The following is a 19,002-nucleotide window of genomic DNA, read 5'->3' as shown; positions in this document are numbered from 1 at the left end:
CTGCCTGAGATAACTTGCTCCTTCAGTATCTCATATTTCAGCCCGATGCTTTAATTCTCGAGCCGCTGACAAAAATGCACCCGTTGAGACATGATGTCTCCAACAGAGAGGACCTGAGTCGGGAGCAAACTTTGGGGCCTCCCGCGTAGAAAATTCAGATGCAAAAAATGCAGACGCAAGTGTATCACACGTACATGCAATTTTTCTTAGGTCATCGCTAATGCTTCTAAATGATCTGTGAATGCATTAATGGTTTCTGTTAATTAACAATGTGATAAAACTGGCATTTAGTAAGTTGCTGTGTAGCGTGCGTTTCAGTCATTATGTACTCAGCGCTTTGGTTTGATTTCAGAATGTTAATAGAATGAAATTTTAATGAAGATTTGTTGTTATGAAAAATTTATTACGAAAAGTTCAGGTACCGCTTACATTAGCACGGTCTGTGACACGTGGTGGGGTTCCCTTTCCGCAGCCGCGCAGCCCGGCACCGGTGCTCCCTGCGACCGCGAGGGCTTTGGCCAGAATTGGCATCCTGGCTCCGGCTGTGTGGCCGCTGCAAGGGGAGGCACGCGTGTCCCCCAGCCTGGAAATACTTGGTCAAAATGGGTCATTTGAGAGAGGGACAAGTCCCTGTACCCTTCATCCTCCCAACGGGGAAAATCGTTCCCCAAAACCAGTTTGGGTGGGTTTTCGCCTGTTCAGAGCGGCAGTCTGCTACGTGGCACAGCGGCTGCTCAGTCTAAGGTGCCCATTTTTTTTTTTTTTTCTTTTTGAGTGATGCTCCCTTTGTAAATGCCACGCAGTCGTGGGAGGACAGAGCAAGGAGCCTGAGCCTTGCAGCTTTCCAGAACAAAAGCAAAGGAGTATCTTGCTGGTGCCCTTTATCCAGCTGCGTGGCTGACCTCAGCTCTTTGCTCTCCTGCCGCGCTGGTATTGAAACGCTAGCACCTTGTATGGAGGTTTTTGATCTAAGGCAGTTGTCTGCTGATTTAATTTTGAGAATTTACTCTCATGTCATGGAGTATATATTGACACTTTAAACAGCAGTAATACCTGCCTGTGCCTGCCAGGAGAACCTGACTATTTTCCATACCCACCCAAGATGCACATAAACACTAAATGGATGTGCAGGCTAATCATCTGTCTTGATGAGCGTCATTCACAGAAGCACTGCTAGAGAGCCCACTTTACAGTTAAATGAGGGTAATATTTTCTATCCTAGACCATAGGTGTTAACCTTCTCTTTCCCCTTCCATCTCCTGGTGCATCCCTCTCCCGGTCTGCTTATCAGGAGGGTGAGGTGAGGTCTTGTTCTCCATGGAGCAGGAGGTACCTTCAGGTGGTACCTTCAGGTGTGGTCATCGCTCTTCCCTAACCTCCCTAACCTTACCGAAGGAGGCAAAATCTGAGCAGTGTGCGTCTCTGACTACGGCTGTGTTCTGTGAATCTGGAGAGAGTTACTTCTTTGGAAACCGAAACCTCTCCTTCCGTGTGTTTGCAGCACAGGAAATTGGAATAACAGGAAATAACAAGTTAGAATTGACAGCTTTTATCCTAGACGATCTTCAGCTTTAACGAGCTGAGTTGCAGTAAGTCAGATGAAGACTCTGAGGAAGGGACTAGAAAGTGGCAGGAGAAGAAACGTGGGACCTGGACCACAAGGAAGATTTAAGCAAGAAGGCGGTAAAGTCAGGGCGATGTTTTCAAGTCCTGGCTGTTGGGTTCTGGTGCTAACAAAAGAATGGCTTTTCCCAGAGGCAGGATTAAACCCACAGGTCCCCGTTCCCAGACTCTCAGGGTAATGACTTGAATTACCTTTGCAGACAGCAAGAAGTTAGAAACATCCGTGATTCACTGTCTGAGCAATTAAAATGTCCCAGCCCCTCCGCTCAGTTCATTCTGTTTGTCTGTAAAGATGAGATTCGGTGACAGCGATTGCAGGACTTGGTTTCATATCCCCCTTTCCGCCCCTCCCTTGCAGGTTTGCTATTATTATTATTATTATTATTATTATTATTATTTTTATAAGGTAGCTTGGCAGTCTGGGATGCGTGGTAGCTTACTAAGTAACTTTTTCCCCTCTGATTACAAGGGATGTGTGAATAAAGTAGAGCGGTATTGATTCACACCAATCTATGCATCGACTGTGTGGGAGCCACTTGCAATTCCCAGCAGCACCAGAAAGCTTTGCAACAGGGAGAAATATGACCAGGCAAGTTGAGAAAATAAATTAAACTAGTGTCAACTTTTCTTGTTTCTTCCTTCATTATTAATGGATGGAATGGGGCTCATTTATCAAGAAGAGGAAAAATTAATTGACACGGGCTTTAATGTTATTATGCCTGGCTTGTCTGGTCACATTTCTTCATTTTTAATTTTTTTTACTTTTTGAAAGGCATTTTATTACAGTTTACAAGACCAGCTGCCAAAACTATCGGTATAAACAAGAAAGCAGGTGCATAAATAATACCACAGCAGGACCGGACCTTTCTCTGTTTCAAAGCTTAAGTAACTTAAATACGGGGAGAAGAGAGGAGGCATGAAGCAAACACAAATGAGCAGATCAGGTACTGAGACCTAACACAAAAGGGGAATGCGGCCTGAACTCATATTTCCTCATTACGATGCCATGTGCTGCAGCGGGTGTCAGGCTGGATATTCCCATCCGTCAGCACAGCCGTTCGTCAGGCAGCGCCCGCCCCGGGGGCCGGTGGGACCGCAGGGACCCGGGGCCACGCTCGCACCGTGCCGGCTGGCTTGGGAGTCTGGAGCAGGACGGTGCCGTGGGAGCGTGTTACGTGCGTAAGACGAGACTGATCCTGCATTAACGAGAGCACCAGCAGGCGACCGTCGGGTTATTCTTGCCTAGCAGCAGGAGTGAGATTTAAGCAGAGCCCGCATCGCTTATTGGTATGATGTGGACCATGTAAATCTCTTCCCTTCTCCTCTCCGTGCTCTTGTCTCCTGCGCTTGGTCTTTGGGATTATTGTGCAGGCACAAAAGAGCCTCGGTGATTACTCACTTCCCAGAACCCTTTAAGGAGCTCTCCGGTGCTTTGGCGTGCTGTAAATGCAGTAAGAGGCAGTCCCAGCTGCAAAGACCCTACAGTCTAACCAGACAATACAGACACAGCTTGGGCGAAGAGGAGCGCTGCAGATGCAGATGAGATGAAGTGCCTTGCTCCTCATCCTCGGGTGGCCCCGAGACGGCCTGGGAGTTGAAACAGGCTCCTCCGAGCCTCCTTCCAGTGCCTTCACCCACCGGAGCATCTCTCCTTGGTGGCTGAAGAGCCTCTTCGCGGAGCAGCGGTGCCCGCGCGGTAGGCGGTGGTGTGCGTGCCTCCGGCGAAGGCGGTTTTGGCTCGGGTGCCGGGCTGCGAGCTGGCGATGGAGGTGCTGGCACCCCTGGCGCTGCCTTGGCCGTGGGGGACCCCGCTGCGGCAGGGGTCCCGGTCTGCCCGTGGGAGCCCTTCAGGGGCTAAGCCCAGTGTTCGTCTGGGTTTAACCTTTCTGGCGCGGGATGCAATCGCCTTGTTTTCCTTGTTTTAAAGCGTGCAGAGGCTTGAAAGAGCGAGACCTTTAACCCGGTAAGCTGCTTTCGTGTAGTTCTACTGACGGGTGACGTCCTCTGTGTGTGCAAACGCAGCTGCAATATATATCACTGTGCACGCAGATAAAACTCAGGCTGTGGAAAAGTTGCTGCCAACTAGCAAGAGAAAGTAGATATATTTCATAGCAATGGTGTCGTCAGCTCAGCTATATTTTACCGAGGTTGACATAAAACCTCTCAAGTGACGACAAAGGTGTGAAATATAGTTGGTTTGAGTGTGAAAAAAACAAAACACAGAACACAGGAGCACTGACGTTTGGTATCTTCCATAGGGCTTCTTAATATTATTTATGGCTTCTACCGATTTTTTAAAAATTATTTTTATCTTTTAATGGTTTCAGCCACTTTCTCTGAACAGTGTTTCTCTTATTTCTGGAATACCATGGCAGAAAGTGCTGCAGCTGAGCTCTGCTTTGCTGCACGGAGCCGTCCACCCACAGGCCTGGGCAGCTTTCTTGGCTGAACCAGGCTCTGGATCGAAGGAGGCTTTTCGGTGTAAGGAAGGTGTGTCGGAGGATGCGCCCTGTGCCGTCGGACGTCAAGCGTCTGGGCTGGCATCTGCAGGCTCATTGGAAAGGTTTCCAGGGGAACTTCGGCTTATTTGGATACTTGAGACTATCTTGTCTCGCGCTAAGAGAGGTATTGCGCCAGATTTTCCCTCCCCTGTGAATAATACGCTTGTATCTGGTTCCTAGCGAAAAAATCCCCTCTCGTGAGTCACTGTTAAAACAGCACCGTTCTGTCAGCCAGCTATCCCGAAAGGGATCTGGTCTGCAGCGGCACTGAGTACCTTCCACTGGTTTTACTTCAACTGAAGGCAGCTGCATCCCCTGGTGATTGACCCCCAAACATTTTAGCTTCTGATTAGCCGATGCAGATTCCTCCGTCTCCTTCCTTTGCCCAGACCGTTCCTGGTAATTAGCCGGAGCTCCGCACCCGTGCGGACGCCTGCCCTTTCCCCAAGCAGAGCAAACCCTCTCCCTTCCAGGCGCAGGCTTGCTCCCAGCCGCCGGGGCTCCGGGAGATCCTCACACATCGTTTCGGTGCCTGTCAGTGCCCATTAACCAGCAGATGAATAGAGTGAAATGACTCCTTTCTCTGAGCAGATGCTAAAGGAGGGTTTTTTCACCTGAAGGTCGTGAATACATGTCTCGGCTTCCTTTAGTAATCGCGCTTGGCTCGGAGCCTCTCGTTTGGGGGCATCTGTTTGCCTCTTACTTTATTTTTTCCCTCTTCTTTGTCTTTTCTTTTACAGAAAAGATTATTCAAATGAATATTCAGTTTTATTCATTTGAATAAAAAACCCAACCGTTTGACTCTGTTAAATGCTTATCTCTTAAATAGAGCTTGTTAGCTTCCAATAATAGCTTCATTCAGAAGGATGCGGTATAATTTCATTTTAAAATGTGTGCTCCTTGACAACCGGAATCCTATTTATGTCACCATTTTAAACAGCCTTCTTTGTTTTGTGTTAATCTTTTTCATACACTTTCCGAGAACCATTTTTTTGTTGACTCTTAGTACCTCTCAGAAGAAATAATTGTCTATTTAGTCCAGGAAGGTTTCTGAGAGTTTTGGTAATTTAAAAATGAGCATGTATTCATTATGCTAACTAATAAGGCATGCATGCTGTAATATTTTTGTGTGTGTGCAACTATTAAAAGTTGGAATCTGATATTCAAAAAGTGTAACAAAAAAAGGACCCATTACCCGTCACTTTTATGGAGTTTTTAATTCTGGAGCATATGATCTCTTGGGGATTGTTCCGTTAAGGAGCAACAGCTTCTCTTCAATAGCATCCTATGGATTTTAAGTGCCTGTATGTGGGGAGATTAAAATCCTCTGGCTGCTTCCCAATCAGTTAAAGATGTCGGTAACGGTAAAGGTAAAATATTGTGAGCCTTCAGCTACAGATCGAGCGCCCTGCGTGGGCTCTGGGCCTGAACCTGCGAGCCCCCTGCCACGGGAGCTGCCTGCCTTGCCCATCTGCCCGCTCCAGAGAGGAGGGAATAAAAGATGGTGTTGGGTTTTCTTACAGACCCAATCACGTCTGTTTTTTCTTGCCAAGCCAGCTAGACCGGCCTGTGCTAAGTGGCGTAGCTCTTCTAAAACCTGCAAATGAGTGTTGACACCTATGGATTGTTATTTTATTCTTGTTATAAAATCTGTAAATGCAGAAAGCTGGGTGGCTATCTGATTTAATCAGACAAATAATTTCTTGATAAACCTGTGTTTAAGCCATATGGAGTGGGATGAGAATGGGAAACTTGTTTCCGAGTCCAAATGTGTAATGACTGCAGTGGGCTTTCTCGCGGTGCTATGCATATTAAGGCTAATCTCTAAATTCCCTCTCTCTCCTCCATCCTGGCAGTGAGACCTGACAAAAGTTGAAAGAGAAATCCTCAACTGCAGTACTCACTAACGAGTTACTAATGATGAAGATGTTGCTGGTGCTCAAACAATTAATGACTTGTAGACCCGGACTGGCCGTCTCATTGCGCTGGGCAAAGCTAGTCCCCAGCGGTGCGCTGCTCCCAGCTCCGGTAATTGCCCAACGCAGCATGCTCCGGGATTCCTGGGATGCCGTATTCAGCCAGTTAACCACAAAAATTTTAGTTCTAACTACAGGTCTGTTTAAGGTAGATTTAAATGGAGTAATTTAGAAGGCAAATGAAAGACTTGAGTTAAGTAAAATACTTCAAGCTGCTACATGCTTTAAGTGCAAAGTAAAATAGTGTTCTGAGCATGGGGTTTGAGTCTGATGTGCTGTCGCATGATGTGTTATGCCTTGGAGGAGACCTAGAAACCATTTCTGGTGGTTTGTCCCCCAGTAAGAGGCTCCAAAGAGGGATGGGAGCATTCCCCATTGCTACATGTCCTGTGCATTCCCGAACAAGCCGTCTGGGAGCTGCTCAGACCTCACCTCAAAATGCACTTTACTGCTTCAAGTACTGTAGCCTGCAAAATGTATCTTGTACCTGTAGGTTGCCAAAACCCCGGTATAGTTTTAATATTTTCCGCTGCGCCCCATCAAAGCAAATCTAGCTTGTGTTTGAAACGATGAAGTATTGCTTTGGGATCCCAGCACAGAAACTGCCGGCTGCTGGGCGCTTGCTGGGAGCGCTGGGTCGGGCAGGGGGAGCAGGTCGGGGTGACACCACCACGGCATTCGCCGCTGCCGGAGGGGGACCAGCCTCGGCGCTGGAGGCTGCTGATTGCGGATGGGAAGTGTCAGTAGCAAAACGGGCTTGAGAGGAGGCTTCACCGCTGTATTCCCAAACAGCCGGGGGGCTGGGACGGACGGACACGCGGCCGGTGGCAGACGGGAGCTGGGTCCCGGAGTCAGCAAAGGCAAAACTGCTTTAATGCCGTGCGTGGCTGAGCAGAAGGATGCTCACTGCGCAAAACTATTCATGGAAAACAACACCGGGCAGCGCTGGTTTCCTCTCCCTCTTCCTTCCCCCGTCGCCCCAGCTGGGGATGCCCCGGCTCCGGCTCGTTTGGCTCAGAGCCTGGGGCGACGAAGACGTCGCGTGCCGTTCCACCAGCGCCGAGTCCAGCAGCGTTCAGTGCAGTTCGGGAGATGAAGTTCACCCTGTTGTTAATTTTTTAAGATTTCATTAGCTTAATCGGTGTCGATGTTGACTCATCAAGCCTTTGCCAGAAATGTAGCACATTAGATTGTTTTTTGTTTGTTAGCTTGATTTTTATTTTTTTTTAAGGAAGGAGCAGGGAACATGACTGTGTATAGCTGTGGTGGGCTGCCAGATTTCTTTAGCGTGGCCCCAGCAGAGCAAATACAGTGTACAGCTACAGGCAGGCAGCAGGCATCAAACGACCCTAAACCAGCCCAAATCCACGGCTCCTTTGAAGCAGCAGCAGAGAAGAGAGGAATGATTAGATCAGAGGCCTTAAACGTAATGGTTTCTGGGAGGCCTCAGGATGTCCTGATGAGGTATTAGAGGAAGTAATTCAGGAAGAAAGGGACAAATAACCACCTCCGGAGCCCGGCTGACCCGCGGGGCCGGCTGCATCCGCGTGGGACGGAGCTGCGGTGGCTGCGCCGCCGGCCCCGGCACGCAGCAGCGGGGATGTTTGCTGTTTGCTCAAAGTGAATGGAAACACAAGGTGCTGCTGCGTGTTTGGGGAAGCATTGGTATTTTTTTCCTCGCCGGGGGTGAATGAGGAATCATCTTCTGTCTTCCCGGATTTTTATTTTTTTGGGTCGTGTAATGAGTCAGCTCTAATGGAGAAGTCCCGTGGAATTAAACAAGAGATAAAATCAATATGGTTCCATAGAAATATAATTGGGTTTTGTAGAGATTGCTCTTAAAAACCTATAAGGTGTAAAAGAAAATACGGCCTTATTGTAGTTTCTGAGCCATCATGTAACTGGGGTGTAACTATCCATTAAATTCTGCAGGATGGATCAAAAAATCCATAAGGAGGTTTTAATTCTCCATTAAATCCTATGGAAGAGCTGGAACAGAACCGTATTAATTTTCCCCGAGACAACGCTTCTTCCCTCCATTAGTCTGTAATAAGTTCAGCAAGAGCTCCATAGACAGCAGGTGTATTTACACGTGCATATTTTTATGAAAGTTTTCCAAAGTCCCCGTGGCTAAGCGATGCTTTATTAAAATGAAATTGTTTAACTTCACTAATATTTGCCTCTCCCCCTCCCCTTTTTGTTTCCTTATTAAATAGGATTTGGCTTCGTAACTTTTGAAAATGAAGACGTGGTGGAAAAAGTCTGTGAAATTCATTTCCACGAAATCAATAATAAAATGGTAAGTTGTTTTTGTTCCGCAGCGCGTCGGTGGCAGCGAGCTCTCGCCCTTTGTCGCAGACGCGTGCGGTGCCCGGGTGGTGGCCCTTTGGGACAACCTTCTCGGTGAGGTTAATTGGGTGCCGGGCACAGCGTACCTGGGGCAGGCGTCGTGGGAACAGGAGCACGGCTTGCTTGGACCCTGCTCCTGTCCCCCTTCCAGCAGGACGGGTGTCTGTCCCCCCAGGAGCACAGGCGTTGTCTGCAGGCTCAGGCAGCCGCCCCGGAGCAGGTTTTGGTGTGGGAAGCCAAAGGGCTGACGATGGTGTGCATCGACCTGCTCAGCTTCTCGACCAGCCTTGGAGAAGCCCTCCTCCTCCCCGCCGGCTCTTGGGAAGAGCCGTGGCAGCCGCTGAACGGCTGCGTTGGGGCTTTTCAGGAGGGAAGTGGACTGGAATAGCCATTACAGACTGTGCTCCCAAAATAGCCGTTCTGGTCGAGCTCCCGAGACCTGATAACTGCTCTGACGTTGCTGCTGCCTGCTGGACCATGTCCCCCGGGAAGTCATGGCTCTCTGCCATCGAGCCGCAATCACTTTCCACCCAGGCCCTACCCAGGAGCCAGACCTGGGTGAAGTTTCTCCTAAATGACAGTCAAGTCTCAGGTTGCAGGTTGCCCTGTCAGTAAAGCCACTGAGCCAGATGAAAATGGGCATTTGTATTTCAATTGATGCAGTAACTTAGATATTTTCAACTAAAATATTCTTTCTCCCTTTGTCAAAACATCCTTTGCTTCTCAAATGTGTATTCAGATATGCATTGTATATTGGTCTGATACGTGTTCACAGACTTTAAATTCAATAATAGAGCTTTTAGTGTGGATAAGATCAAAGCAATCTCCTTGGCATATGCTGGAGGCCTGATTCAATATTTGACTTGCTAATTTTTCCCAGGGCACTGAAATAATATTCCTCATATTGTTCCTCACTGCAATATGCATCTGAAATAAAAGTAAGGGTCCCCTTGGCAAACTGAGCGGTGGGATGGCAGGGCAGGGCAGGGCTGGGGCAGTTCCCCTTGCCCTGCGGGAAGCCTCTCGTTCCATCTCAGATGGGTGCTGCAGGCTTTGCCTCTGCCCTGTCCAAGCATCTCGCCGCTTCCCAGCCGCCTCCTGCTTCTGGGGTCTCCTGCCTGCCACCAGCGATACCTCGCCTGAAATACGTGTGGGTTGGGAGGGAGGCTCGTTCCCCTGTATATAGTTACTAAATGCTGATTAATCTACACTAAATCTACACTAAAACAAAACAAAAAGAACGAACCCCATCCGCCCCCACTCCAGCATCCAAACGACAGACCCAGCAACAAATTAGAAACACTTGGAACATAAATTTAGGTAAGATTGTCAGTTGGGAGGGAAGAGCTACAGTGCCACACTCCAGGATTTTCCTACCGCTACATCTGGGTGGGTGCGTGTCATGTCATACTCCGTAGGTTTAGTTATTTCACACAAGAGGTTTTTCTCTGGAGCAGCTCAGCGCTGCCCAGTATTGCCCTGGTGAGGTGCTGGATGTAGGCTGGAAGGAGCGGCAGGGTGCTGGTGCATCCCGGCAAAGCCGGTGCCAGCAGCAGGGCAGAGCGCTTTGTTTGACGCTTCATAGTGGGATGTGCACTTGTGCGCTGTAAAAATCTTACCCAGGTGTTGGCAGACCCCTGCTAGGGGAGGAGTGGTGGGAGAGCTGTTGGGAGGATTTCTTCCCAGATGAAAGGCTGCACAGGAAGGTAACAGCAGTGCAGGGAACGTGGAGGATGGGACGGGGCGAAAACACTCGAGGAACATCACAAAGAGCAAAAGAAACAGTGTGGGCTGTTGGTGTTTTGTTATTGCGGATAATTAAAAGATATTCTTCCCGGCTCTCTGTGCCTGCCTGGGGCATGATCCGGGTGCCACGATGCTTTGAGCATTCTCTTCTTTTCACTCCTTCTACAGCACTAATTTTAAAAGCAGACTATGAGGGAGGAGATGAGACATGATCCTGTCTTGGGACTGACTCATCGTATTGCTGATGCGTCTGCAGATTAATTACGAAACCCATGGAGGGGCAGGAGAGCTTGTGCACGCGTGTGTGACAGTGAGCTGGTGCAGATGGCTGGAGGTGACACACAGCCGGCTGGGGGTCAGGGTTAGGTGCGGACATACTTTCCGCAGCACCCTCAGAGACTGACCGCTCCTGCTTCGTTTTTAAGATCTCCCCCTCTAGCGCTGAGCTGCGAAGGGGATGGGTTCTTGCATCCCCAGCTCGAGACGATGGGGTTTGCAGCTGCTCCGTGAGCTGGGACAGGGACACCCCATCCCTGTCCCCATCCCCGGGCTGCTCGGCTGGGGCATCCACGGCTCACCCTGAGCTCGCTCTTTCTGATCTCCTGAATGTTGTCATTTCCCAAGGCGTGGGGGCAAGCAAAGGGTAGCGGGGCTGCTGTTGTTCACGAGCCTATTTCTAGCCTCCCGTCTCCCTGGCAGGCTATTTTTAGCCCACCCATTCTGCTTCTGTTGCCATCCGTAAAGCTTAGAATGTCAAATGTAATATTAAACGAGCAGTGGGAAAGTGAAAAGAAAATGCCAGTGAGGTATTTAATAAATGAAACTTGGAATTTACGTGGGAGGCCAAAGATGCTCTCCAAACATTGCGGGGGGGGTCAAATAAAACCGAAACCCCAGAATATTGTTCCTTTGACATGAGCAGGCTGCTTTGCAAAGAGAAACCTGGTTTTCTAAGGGGGTGCAAAAGTAGCTGGAAAAGAAATGTGATGGAGTAATTTATTTTCCCTTAGATCCCACTGTGATAGAGTCATTCACATCACAGGTACGGTGGGACAAGTGCCGGCGAGCGGTGCGATGAGCTGAGCTTGGCCCGGGCGCTTTGCACTGAAGTCAGGATCTCAAGTCAGACTCTGGAGCAGCTGACAAAAATGTTAGGCTGTTTTAAAATGGGCTTTGACACTGCATAGCACATAACAGCGCTGTGGCTGTTTCTCTCTCTCATGGTGGGATTTTGTGGGTTTTGTGGGTTTTTTGTTGTGGGTTTTTTAATGTATCAGCACTCTTCAGGCTTCTCCTTGGACTGGCAGCCTTCGCTGTGTGGTGACATTTTAGATGTGTATATCACACACCACGTGCCTTTGGGTTTTCACCCAAATAGCTTGTAGTCTAAGGCACCTCCATCCCTGGAAAGACTAAATTGTGCACCATGTGCAGAAGGCAGGAGGGAACACGAGACCACGGGTGCCCGAGGTCCCTGCAGCAACGGGGAGCAGAGGAAACACGACGTGCAACAAACAAACCACCTCCAACCTTGCGCAGACGTTTTGGGAAGCCACTGGGTCCTTTGGCAGCTGGATGCCGTGGAACGCAGAGGTCAAGCCCTAGATGTGGTGTTGGGCCTCATGCATGATCCTGCTGCCTCTCCAGCTGGTGTCTTACTGGTGGTGGCAATGGGTTTGCTGGCTGTGTTGGGGGGGGTACATGTCGTGCTGCTCGGCTGTTTACAGGCATGACCCTGGGCTGCAGGCGTTTGGGGTGTTGTAGGTAGCTGGTTCTGGAGCAGATGTCTTGGGGGAGGCTTGACCAAATTGACCCTGCCATCTCTGCGTGCAAAGCATCTGGGTCGGGGAGCGGCTGTAGGGCTGAAAATGAGATGTGGCATTGGCTTGCCCAGAAGGCACGTCAGGGGACAAAGGGGAAAGTTATAGGACATGAGAGGTTTGCTTGTGGGCATGTGCTTGATCTGGATCCAGAAATCACCCTTCTCCCTTGTGAGCAAATGGTTTTAGTGGTGTAAGCACATTCTGATGCTTTTGTCCCCAGTCTGCAAAGCACACAAGCTCGTCACACCTTGCCATTCCCTCACCCCTCCCAGCCCTCCGTGGGGGCATTAACCCTCATTTTACACTCAAAGCAAATAACCAGAGAGTTAAGAAACAACCTCCAGTGGCCACAAATTAAATGTGGCAGCTCCAGTTCGAGGACCTTACTGCAATCCCGGGGAAGCTCTTTGGAGTTGGGGTTGTCCCTTCACTTGACGCATTTGTAGGACTTACCAAAAGCGAGCTGTCATCATGAACGGGGCATGCGGGCACCAAGGCTAAAAGCGTGCCTGCCCATGGGAGGTCTGGTTGTCAGCAGGTCACAGGAGAGCGTTGCCACTCCTGTAGGATCACTACCAGCTTGTAGAGCTGGAGCCTGACACATGGCGGGTTGTTGTGGGAGAGCGTGTCTGGGCACTGGTGCGAACTGTCGTGCGAAGAAGAGGCCGATGGTCATGGTGACAGGTTCTCTGCAGGGCGTTCATTGCAGTGAGGGTGATAGGACCCCGTGCAGGACGGTGCTGGGCAGGCAGGTACGCAAGGTGTCACCGGTGCTAGAAAGAGGCTGAAGGTGCGGTAGCTTTGTAGACCCCATCTGTCAGCTGAAGGACACTGCAGACCGCTTGCAGGTTGGATGCATTCCTATAGTGTTGTCTCCAGTGTGCTTTAAATGACATTGCTCGTGAGTTGTACAGTGACGCTGCCCTCGCCAGGGTCTCCAGGGGTGGCTGGGTTCTCCAAGACAAGAAGGAGTTGCCCAACGCTGGGTGTCAGCAGGTGTTTGGGGGGCAAACTGAATGGATGAATCCGCAGAAACTCTGGCAGACTCCTCTGCTCACCCGGAGCTGCCGACTTCTCCTCTTATGGTCTGAGGGCACGCCATCCCATTGCCCCACCCCACCTTTGTCAATGATCTAATGCATTTTTTAAATATGCCTATAACCTTTCTTCTGTTGCCTGGTGTAGCCCTGCCTTTGCAGCAGGACGGGGTGAATACAGATTTCTCTGTTAGAGGAGCGATAGTTTTGGCTTGCCATGGCATGAATGACATGGCGTCCCCAAGGTAATCGAATCTCAACTAACTGTGAATCGCACGTTGCTGGCAAGACAAAGTTGCCTTGTCTTTGGGTGGTAAAATGGGGGTTTGTGCATTGTGAATATGTGCGCATTCTGCTTTCCTCAAAATAGCCCTGGTTTCCCTGGAAAGCTGTTAGCCATGGGTTTTTTGAGACATCCTGGTGCTGAGAGCTGACAGCCTGTTTTGTTGCGCTGGGTATAAGAGGCTTTTCACTCCCCATCTCAGCCGTCCTGGGTTCTAGTGGCTTTGACTGCTCAGCTTGACCCAAGAGTACCCCAGTGTAATGTTAATTCTCCAAACTAGACTAAACAAAAATACTGAATTTTAGTTTCCCTGCCTTTTTTTTTTTTTTTTAGCCTTAGAGTTAAAACTTTCTTTGTTAGGCTGCTGAAAGTGAAGCACATCCCTTATACAGGGGAGGTGGAAAAAATCTGGAAATTATTAAGATGCACAGAAATACTGAACTGAAAGTTTGTGCAAGATCCAGATTTATGTACAAAGTAACCCGCATCGGGCGGGCTCTTGGGGGTGATTCGGTACAGAGCTGAGCACTGACTCGTAAATCCAGATATATTCCCTCTTGGAGAAGCCCCATTGCGCGTCCCGCTTTGCCAGCACATGTGTGACGTCCCTGCTGCCTCCAGGGTTTTACCCTCGCGGTAACCGTGGCTGCAGGGTGGTTACGGCCATCTCCATCCCGTTCCCCATGGAGGAGTGGGCTGGCTTCTTGCAGAAAAGCAGCCTGGCCCCCTTTTTTTCCACTTTTGCTGCCTCTGTCGGTGACGAGGCACCAGCCCAGCCCACCGCTGGTCCACTACCGTGGTGCTTCACCTCCTGTTGCTGCATTTTCCCCGTTTGCCGACAGGATGGGTGCGTGGGCAGCTTCTGCGGAGCACCTCGAGGCCTGACGTTGGTGAAGGGGGAGCGTAAAAACCTACCCGAGGCGTGCTGCTGGGGCCGGGATCGCACAGCCCCTTCCCGAGGGATGGCGGAGCAGGGCCGGGGCTCCTCATCCTGTATTTTGCATGTCATCCCTCCCAGGGGGAAAGAGTCTCTGCTGGATAACGGAGAATATTTTTGCCCTCAATATGGGGTATATTTGTTTACAAAGGCTTAGGAATTATTTTTCTTTCCTACTGGTGACTTTTTCTTCCCCTTTAAAACCCAGTTAAAACTTCTTTGCAGCTCACTGCCATTCCCTTTATATCCTCGTGTGCTGTGAAAATCATAAATTACGCTAGTCTTTCAGAGAGCAGCAGTAGGCTGTTTTGTGGTTGCAAAAGCTAATTACTGGGTTATTGTTTCTAACGGTGCTAATCCAAACTTCATTTTCCTGTTAATTGTCCGTCGAGCCAGGCTAGATTGTTTTTATCATCCTGACTGTTCGCAGCACCAGCGGCCACGAGGTGTAACCAATGCCACCGTGACATTTGGAGTGGTGGCGAACCTGAAAAACGCGGTTGCGAAATGAGATGACACACTTCTGGTGCTCACCCCCGGTCGTTTGGCTGGAGAAATTAGATTGGCATACTCCCGTTAAATGCCCCTCTGATTAAAAATAAGCGAAGGACAGTTTCAGAGGATATCGCGGAGCCGTTGTGCCGGCGTGCGGGGCGGCGGGGAGGGAGGCTGGTGCTGGCGCTCGGCGTTTCGAGCTCGCCGTGTCCCTGGGCGCTCGGGGCTGTTGATGGAGAGGGGAGGTAGCGGCAGGCTGCCGGCTTTGGGGCTTTCTGGGGGCACCGAGGTTTCGGGGGGGGCACACAGCCCAATTAGGCTGAAACCCACCATCAAGGCTCAGGCTTAAGCCTCCTTGGGAAGCTCTGAAAGCTTCCTCCCCACGGGGCAGCGATGGGGCTGGGCAGCGGGCGCAGGTAGCCTGCGCTGTCCTCGTCCCCAGCCCTGCTCTGACAGCGGCACCTCAGTGTGCGAGCACCTGCCTGACAGATCCACTGATGGGAAGTTTCCTGTTTCCTTTTCTTTCTCTTTTTGCCTTAATATCAGGGCCCAGGAACCCTGCGAGGCAGCGTGGGGCTCTCCATCACGCGCTCAGTGGCACACGTGCCTGCGGGAGTCTGTGGGCGTGCAGGGGTGTGCGTGGGCGTGCAGGGGTGTGTGTGGGTGTGCAGGGGTGTGTGTGGGTGTGCGTGGGTGTGTGTGGGCGTGCAGGGGTGTGCGTGGGCGTGCAGGGGTGTGCGTGGGTGTGCAGGGGACAGGGTGCGTGGAGGTCGGTGGCCCCGGCTGGAGGACACACGCCGGTCCTCGCCGCAGCTTTCCGTGGGATGTTTCTCTCCCAGACTTGCTGCCCCGACAGCACTGAAGAGGAGGCGGAGGGAATCGCTGGCCCCGTTGCGGCAGTGCCCGAGTTTTGGGGTGTCTGGACAGCGGGTCTCTTCAACACCTCTCTTGCTCCTGCTCCTGCTCGCCCATTTTCCCCATTTCCCTTGCGCAGGGCTGTCCGGGCTCTGCACGCACACCTCCCCGCTCCAGCTGTCCCCAGTCCCTCTCTGCCCTTCTCCCGTTGCCTCCTGCAAGGACTCAAATGCTTCTTGGCAGAAAAGTGGCAGAAGTTGAACTCCAGGAGACTTTTCACTCCAAACTTCACTGGTTTGGGGCAGCTTGTTTGCAAGAAGAGCATGTTTTGACAGCGCTGGCAGCGTCTGAGCATTGTAGCTTCGGGAAGTGTTGCAAGCAAGCAAAGTAAATACGGTCTGCGGAGGTTTGCAGCAGAAAGGGAGGAGTAGGTGGTTTTGTTTAAAATACTCCCATTACAGTCAGTTAACCTTTATGTTACCTAAATGAAAATTGTATAAACCTGAAATTTTCGCTGATCGGGTTGCCTAGGAACAGGCGGTTGGTTTTCATAAGACAATGAATACACAGTCACCGATCGGGCTATTAGGCACCGAGACGTTTAGCCCGCATTATCCTACATCCCCGGGTTTGCCTGGGGTGGCCGCCTGCTTTCGCGCGGGGCGCGCGCCCACCTCTGCCCGCTTGCGCGAGTGACGGAGGCGATGCGGGAGACGCGACCCTGCTTGGATCCGACCCTCTGCCACCAGCAGCCCCGTTCCCGAGCCCCTGCCCGCAGGCTGGCGGTGCCACGGCCGGGACAGGAGGGTCGAGGGCAGCGGGGCTGCCCGTGGCCGTGCCACCACGTCTGCCGGGAGCACGGCCCCAGCTTGCGGCATCCCCTGCTCCCGCTCCGGTCTGGCGGGGAGAGGGCTGGGGAAAGCGTAAATGTGCAAAGAGGATTGAGGAACTGGTTGAAGAACAAAGTTAGAGGCATAAAGCTCAAAACTATGGATTCAGCCCGAGACCCTTGGCCTTAGACCAGCGATTCTCATCCTGCAAACTGTACAGGTGGGGCAGACGACGGTCTAGGGCTTCCCCGTGCAGGGCTGCGCTGCGTGTCTGCACATTTTCCTGTTGCTCAGAGCATGGACTAAGGTGTAGAGCCACAGAAATGCGTTGGGATAACTCTGGTTAGCCCCAAACCAGCTTACCGGCGCGGCTGTAGGGCCAGTGCCGAGGGGAGTGCGGGGGCAGTCTGCTGGGGGAGGGGGGGCGAGTCGGCAATGCCGGAGCTAGAATATGTGGAAATGTGCTTTATTTGTCCCTTTTCCTATCCAAAAAGAGGCTGGGAACCAGCACCCGGCGGTGTGGCTGGGGGTCCTGGGCGTCCCACTGCCGGCCGGGCTGGCTCGGCACTTCTCACAAGGCGCCAGTGGAGACTCGCAATGTGGTTCAAGTGGCATTAAGCAACTTCAAAAGGCAGCAGGAGTAACTGGAAGTGAAAGAATGCAGATCGTTTATTAATAGGGTTTACAGAAATTTTCTGCTGGGTAGAAATATTGATTCTTTATTCCTATTTTAAAAGGAGCTTTTTGTAATGATCACTGAGAGTCATTTTCTGTTATCGATTGCAATAGAGCTGTGCTGGAGACCTCCCTCCATTCATTCCACGCCCGCGAGTACCATTGAGAGGGAACGCAGCACAGGTTTTCCTTTCAGGAACATGGCAACTTCTTAAATCAGCATTTCTGTCATCTTTCCAGTGGGGTTTTGCTATGTGTGTTTAAAGAGACATACACATTTGCTCTTTTAAATACGTTTACGCTGTTCTTAAAGTTCACCTTTGAGGGGGAGGCGGTATGGGGAGGCAAATGCTAAAAATAAAACTCCCCCCTGAAGTAGATCAGTTCTGCATTTGACATTTACATGGAATTCATTTGCATCTCATTTGTACATGTTTCTGCTCAATAGGTAGAATGTAAGAAAGCACAACCTAAAGAAGTGATGTTTCCACCAGGGACGAGAGGAAGGGCACGTGGATTACCGTATACCATGGACGCTTTTATGCTAGGGATGGGAATGTTGGGTAAGTGCCGTAGCCACCACACGTCCCCCGGAGCCAGCGGCTCCCGTGTTGTCTCCCTGATTTCTGAATGCTTAAGCTGTAGGGGTGAGCAAATCCCTGCACCTGTGTGGGTGCGAGTCTAAAACTTTAGCAGGGGTGGAGTGGGGAAAATAATCCTGTCTGTGGTAAATGATTAACTCCCCCCCCCCCTTCCTGGAATATAAAAATTTGCATTTAAATGGATGTTTTAAATAGCCTGTTTTACTTTTACTCGCAAAAATAGAATGATGAAAGATGCAGTGTGTTCATTCTGACTAAAAATGATCTCTCCCCTTTTTTAGAGGAATTGAGTCACACATTATTCCCCTTCTTTTAAAGGTATCTTTGACAGTTCAGCATAGATAATTGAAAATCTTGCCGTTTCTTAAATGGCATACAAGATGGAGAAAGCAGGGAGATGCGTAAGAGTGTAGGTCGCAACAATAATTACAAGTTTCAAGGAGATGGAACGGTATTTTAGTCCAGAGTATTGTGTCCAGAAAATACTAATTAAATGGGATAAATGATATTTAATGGCAAAATTCTATTTGTGCATGAGGTCTATTTAGTTATAATTGGTTCTCATTTGTTTCTGCCTAGATAGTTGTTCTTTCTATATAACGTGACAACCTCTCAATACTCTGTCCTCAGATTTACTAAGCCGAAATGCTGCTAACCCATTGCCAACGTGTTTTTGTAAAACCCCATATATTTTCAACTTTCTGCTCCCTTTGTATCGCTGGACTTTCCCTCGGTTGTCACCTGCTGTGTCCATAAAGCATGCATGAACAAGAGGGCATCTGGAGGTGTGCCCAGGCAGAAATGAGCCTTTCCCAGGCTAGCATCCCTGGTACGCAGCCTCTCCAGGATGCTCTGAATTTTCTGTCCTGGGTTTAGAAGGTCCCAGAAACTGAGCACAAAAACCAGCCTCGAAAGCTGGTGCTCGGTTGTCCTGAGCTCTGCCAAGCAGGTCCACAGGCTGTCTGAGATGCTGGAGGACCCCAAGGCTCCTGGAGTGGGCGTCAGGTCAGAGGACTCGGTTCCTATGAGCATCAGGCTGTTATGCTGAGATATCTGACTTGAGGCACCGCTTGATTTGATAGGGAAAACTTCCCTGCCATGTTTGCTTTATCTCTGAATTAATAGTACTTCTGTTCGTGTGGCTGGAACGATCCATTTCTGGGATGTGTAATTCGGTTATTTCAGTTGATCATCTATTTTTCTGTCCCCACGCTCCACCGCCGCCCTGCCCCATAGTGTTTGGAAATTACATTTTATGGTTAAAATATTT

General features: G+C 50.2%; 1 protein-coding gene across 34 annotated transcripts in view; it reads left to right on the top strand.

Moving 5' to 3' along the window:
• Window positions 1-19,002, top strand: part of MSI2 (musashi RNA binding protein 2) — a 260,659-nt gene that overhangs the window by 190,174 nt on the left and 51,483 nt on the right. For all 34 annotated transcript variants that reach the window (XR_003925470.2, XR_003925469.2, XR_003925468.2 and 31 more), the window contains 2 exons: window positions 8,317-8,399; window positions 17,579-17,693. Coding sequence is in view for 30 of the 34 variants with exons in the window: in XM_030028680.2 (XP_029884540.1) it covers window positions 8,317-8,399; window positions 17,579-17,693 (198 nt within the window). In the remaining 4 variants the exon portion in view is untranslated. The remainder of the gene's footprint in view (window positions 1-8,316; window positions 8,400-17,578; window positions 17,694-19,002) is intronic.

The sequence above is a fragment of the Aquila chrysaetos genome, chromosome 10 (genome assembly GCF_900496995.4).
Source record: "Aquila chrysaetos chrysaetos chromosome 10, bAquChr1.4, whole genome shotgun sequence".
NCBI lineage: Eukaryota > Metazoa > Chordata > Aves > Accipitriformes > Accipitridae > Aquila > Aquila chrysaetos.
The sequence above is the reverse complement of the archived record's forward strand: the minus strand, read 5'-3'. Positions and strand labels throughout refer to the sequence as shown.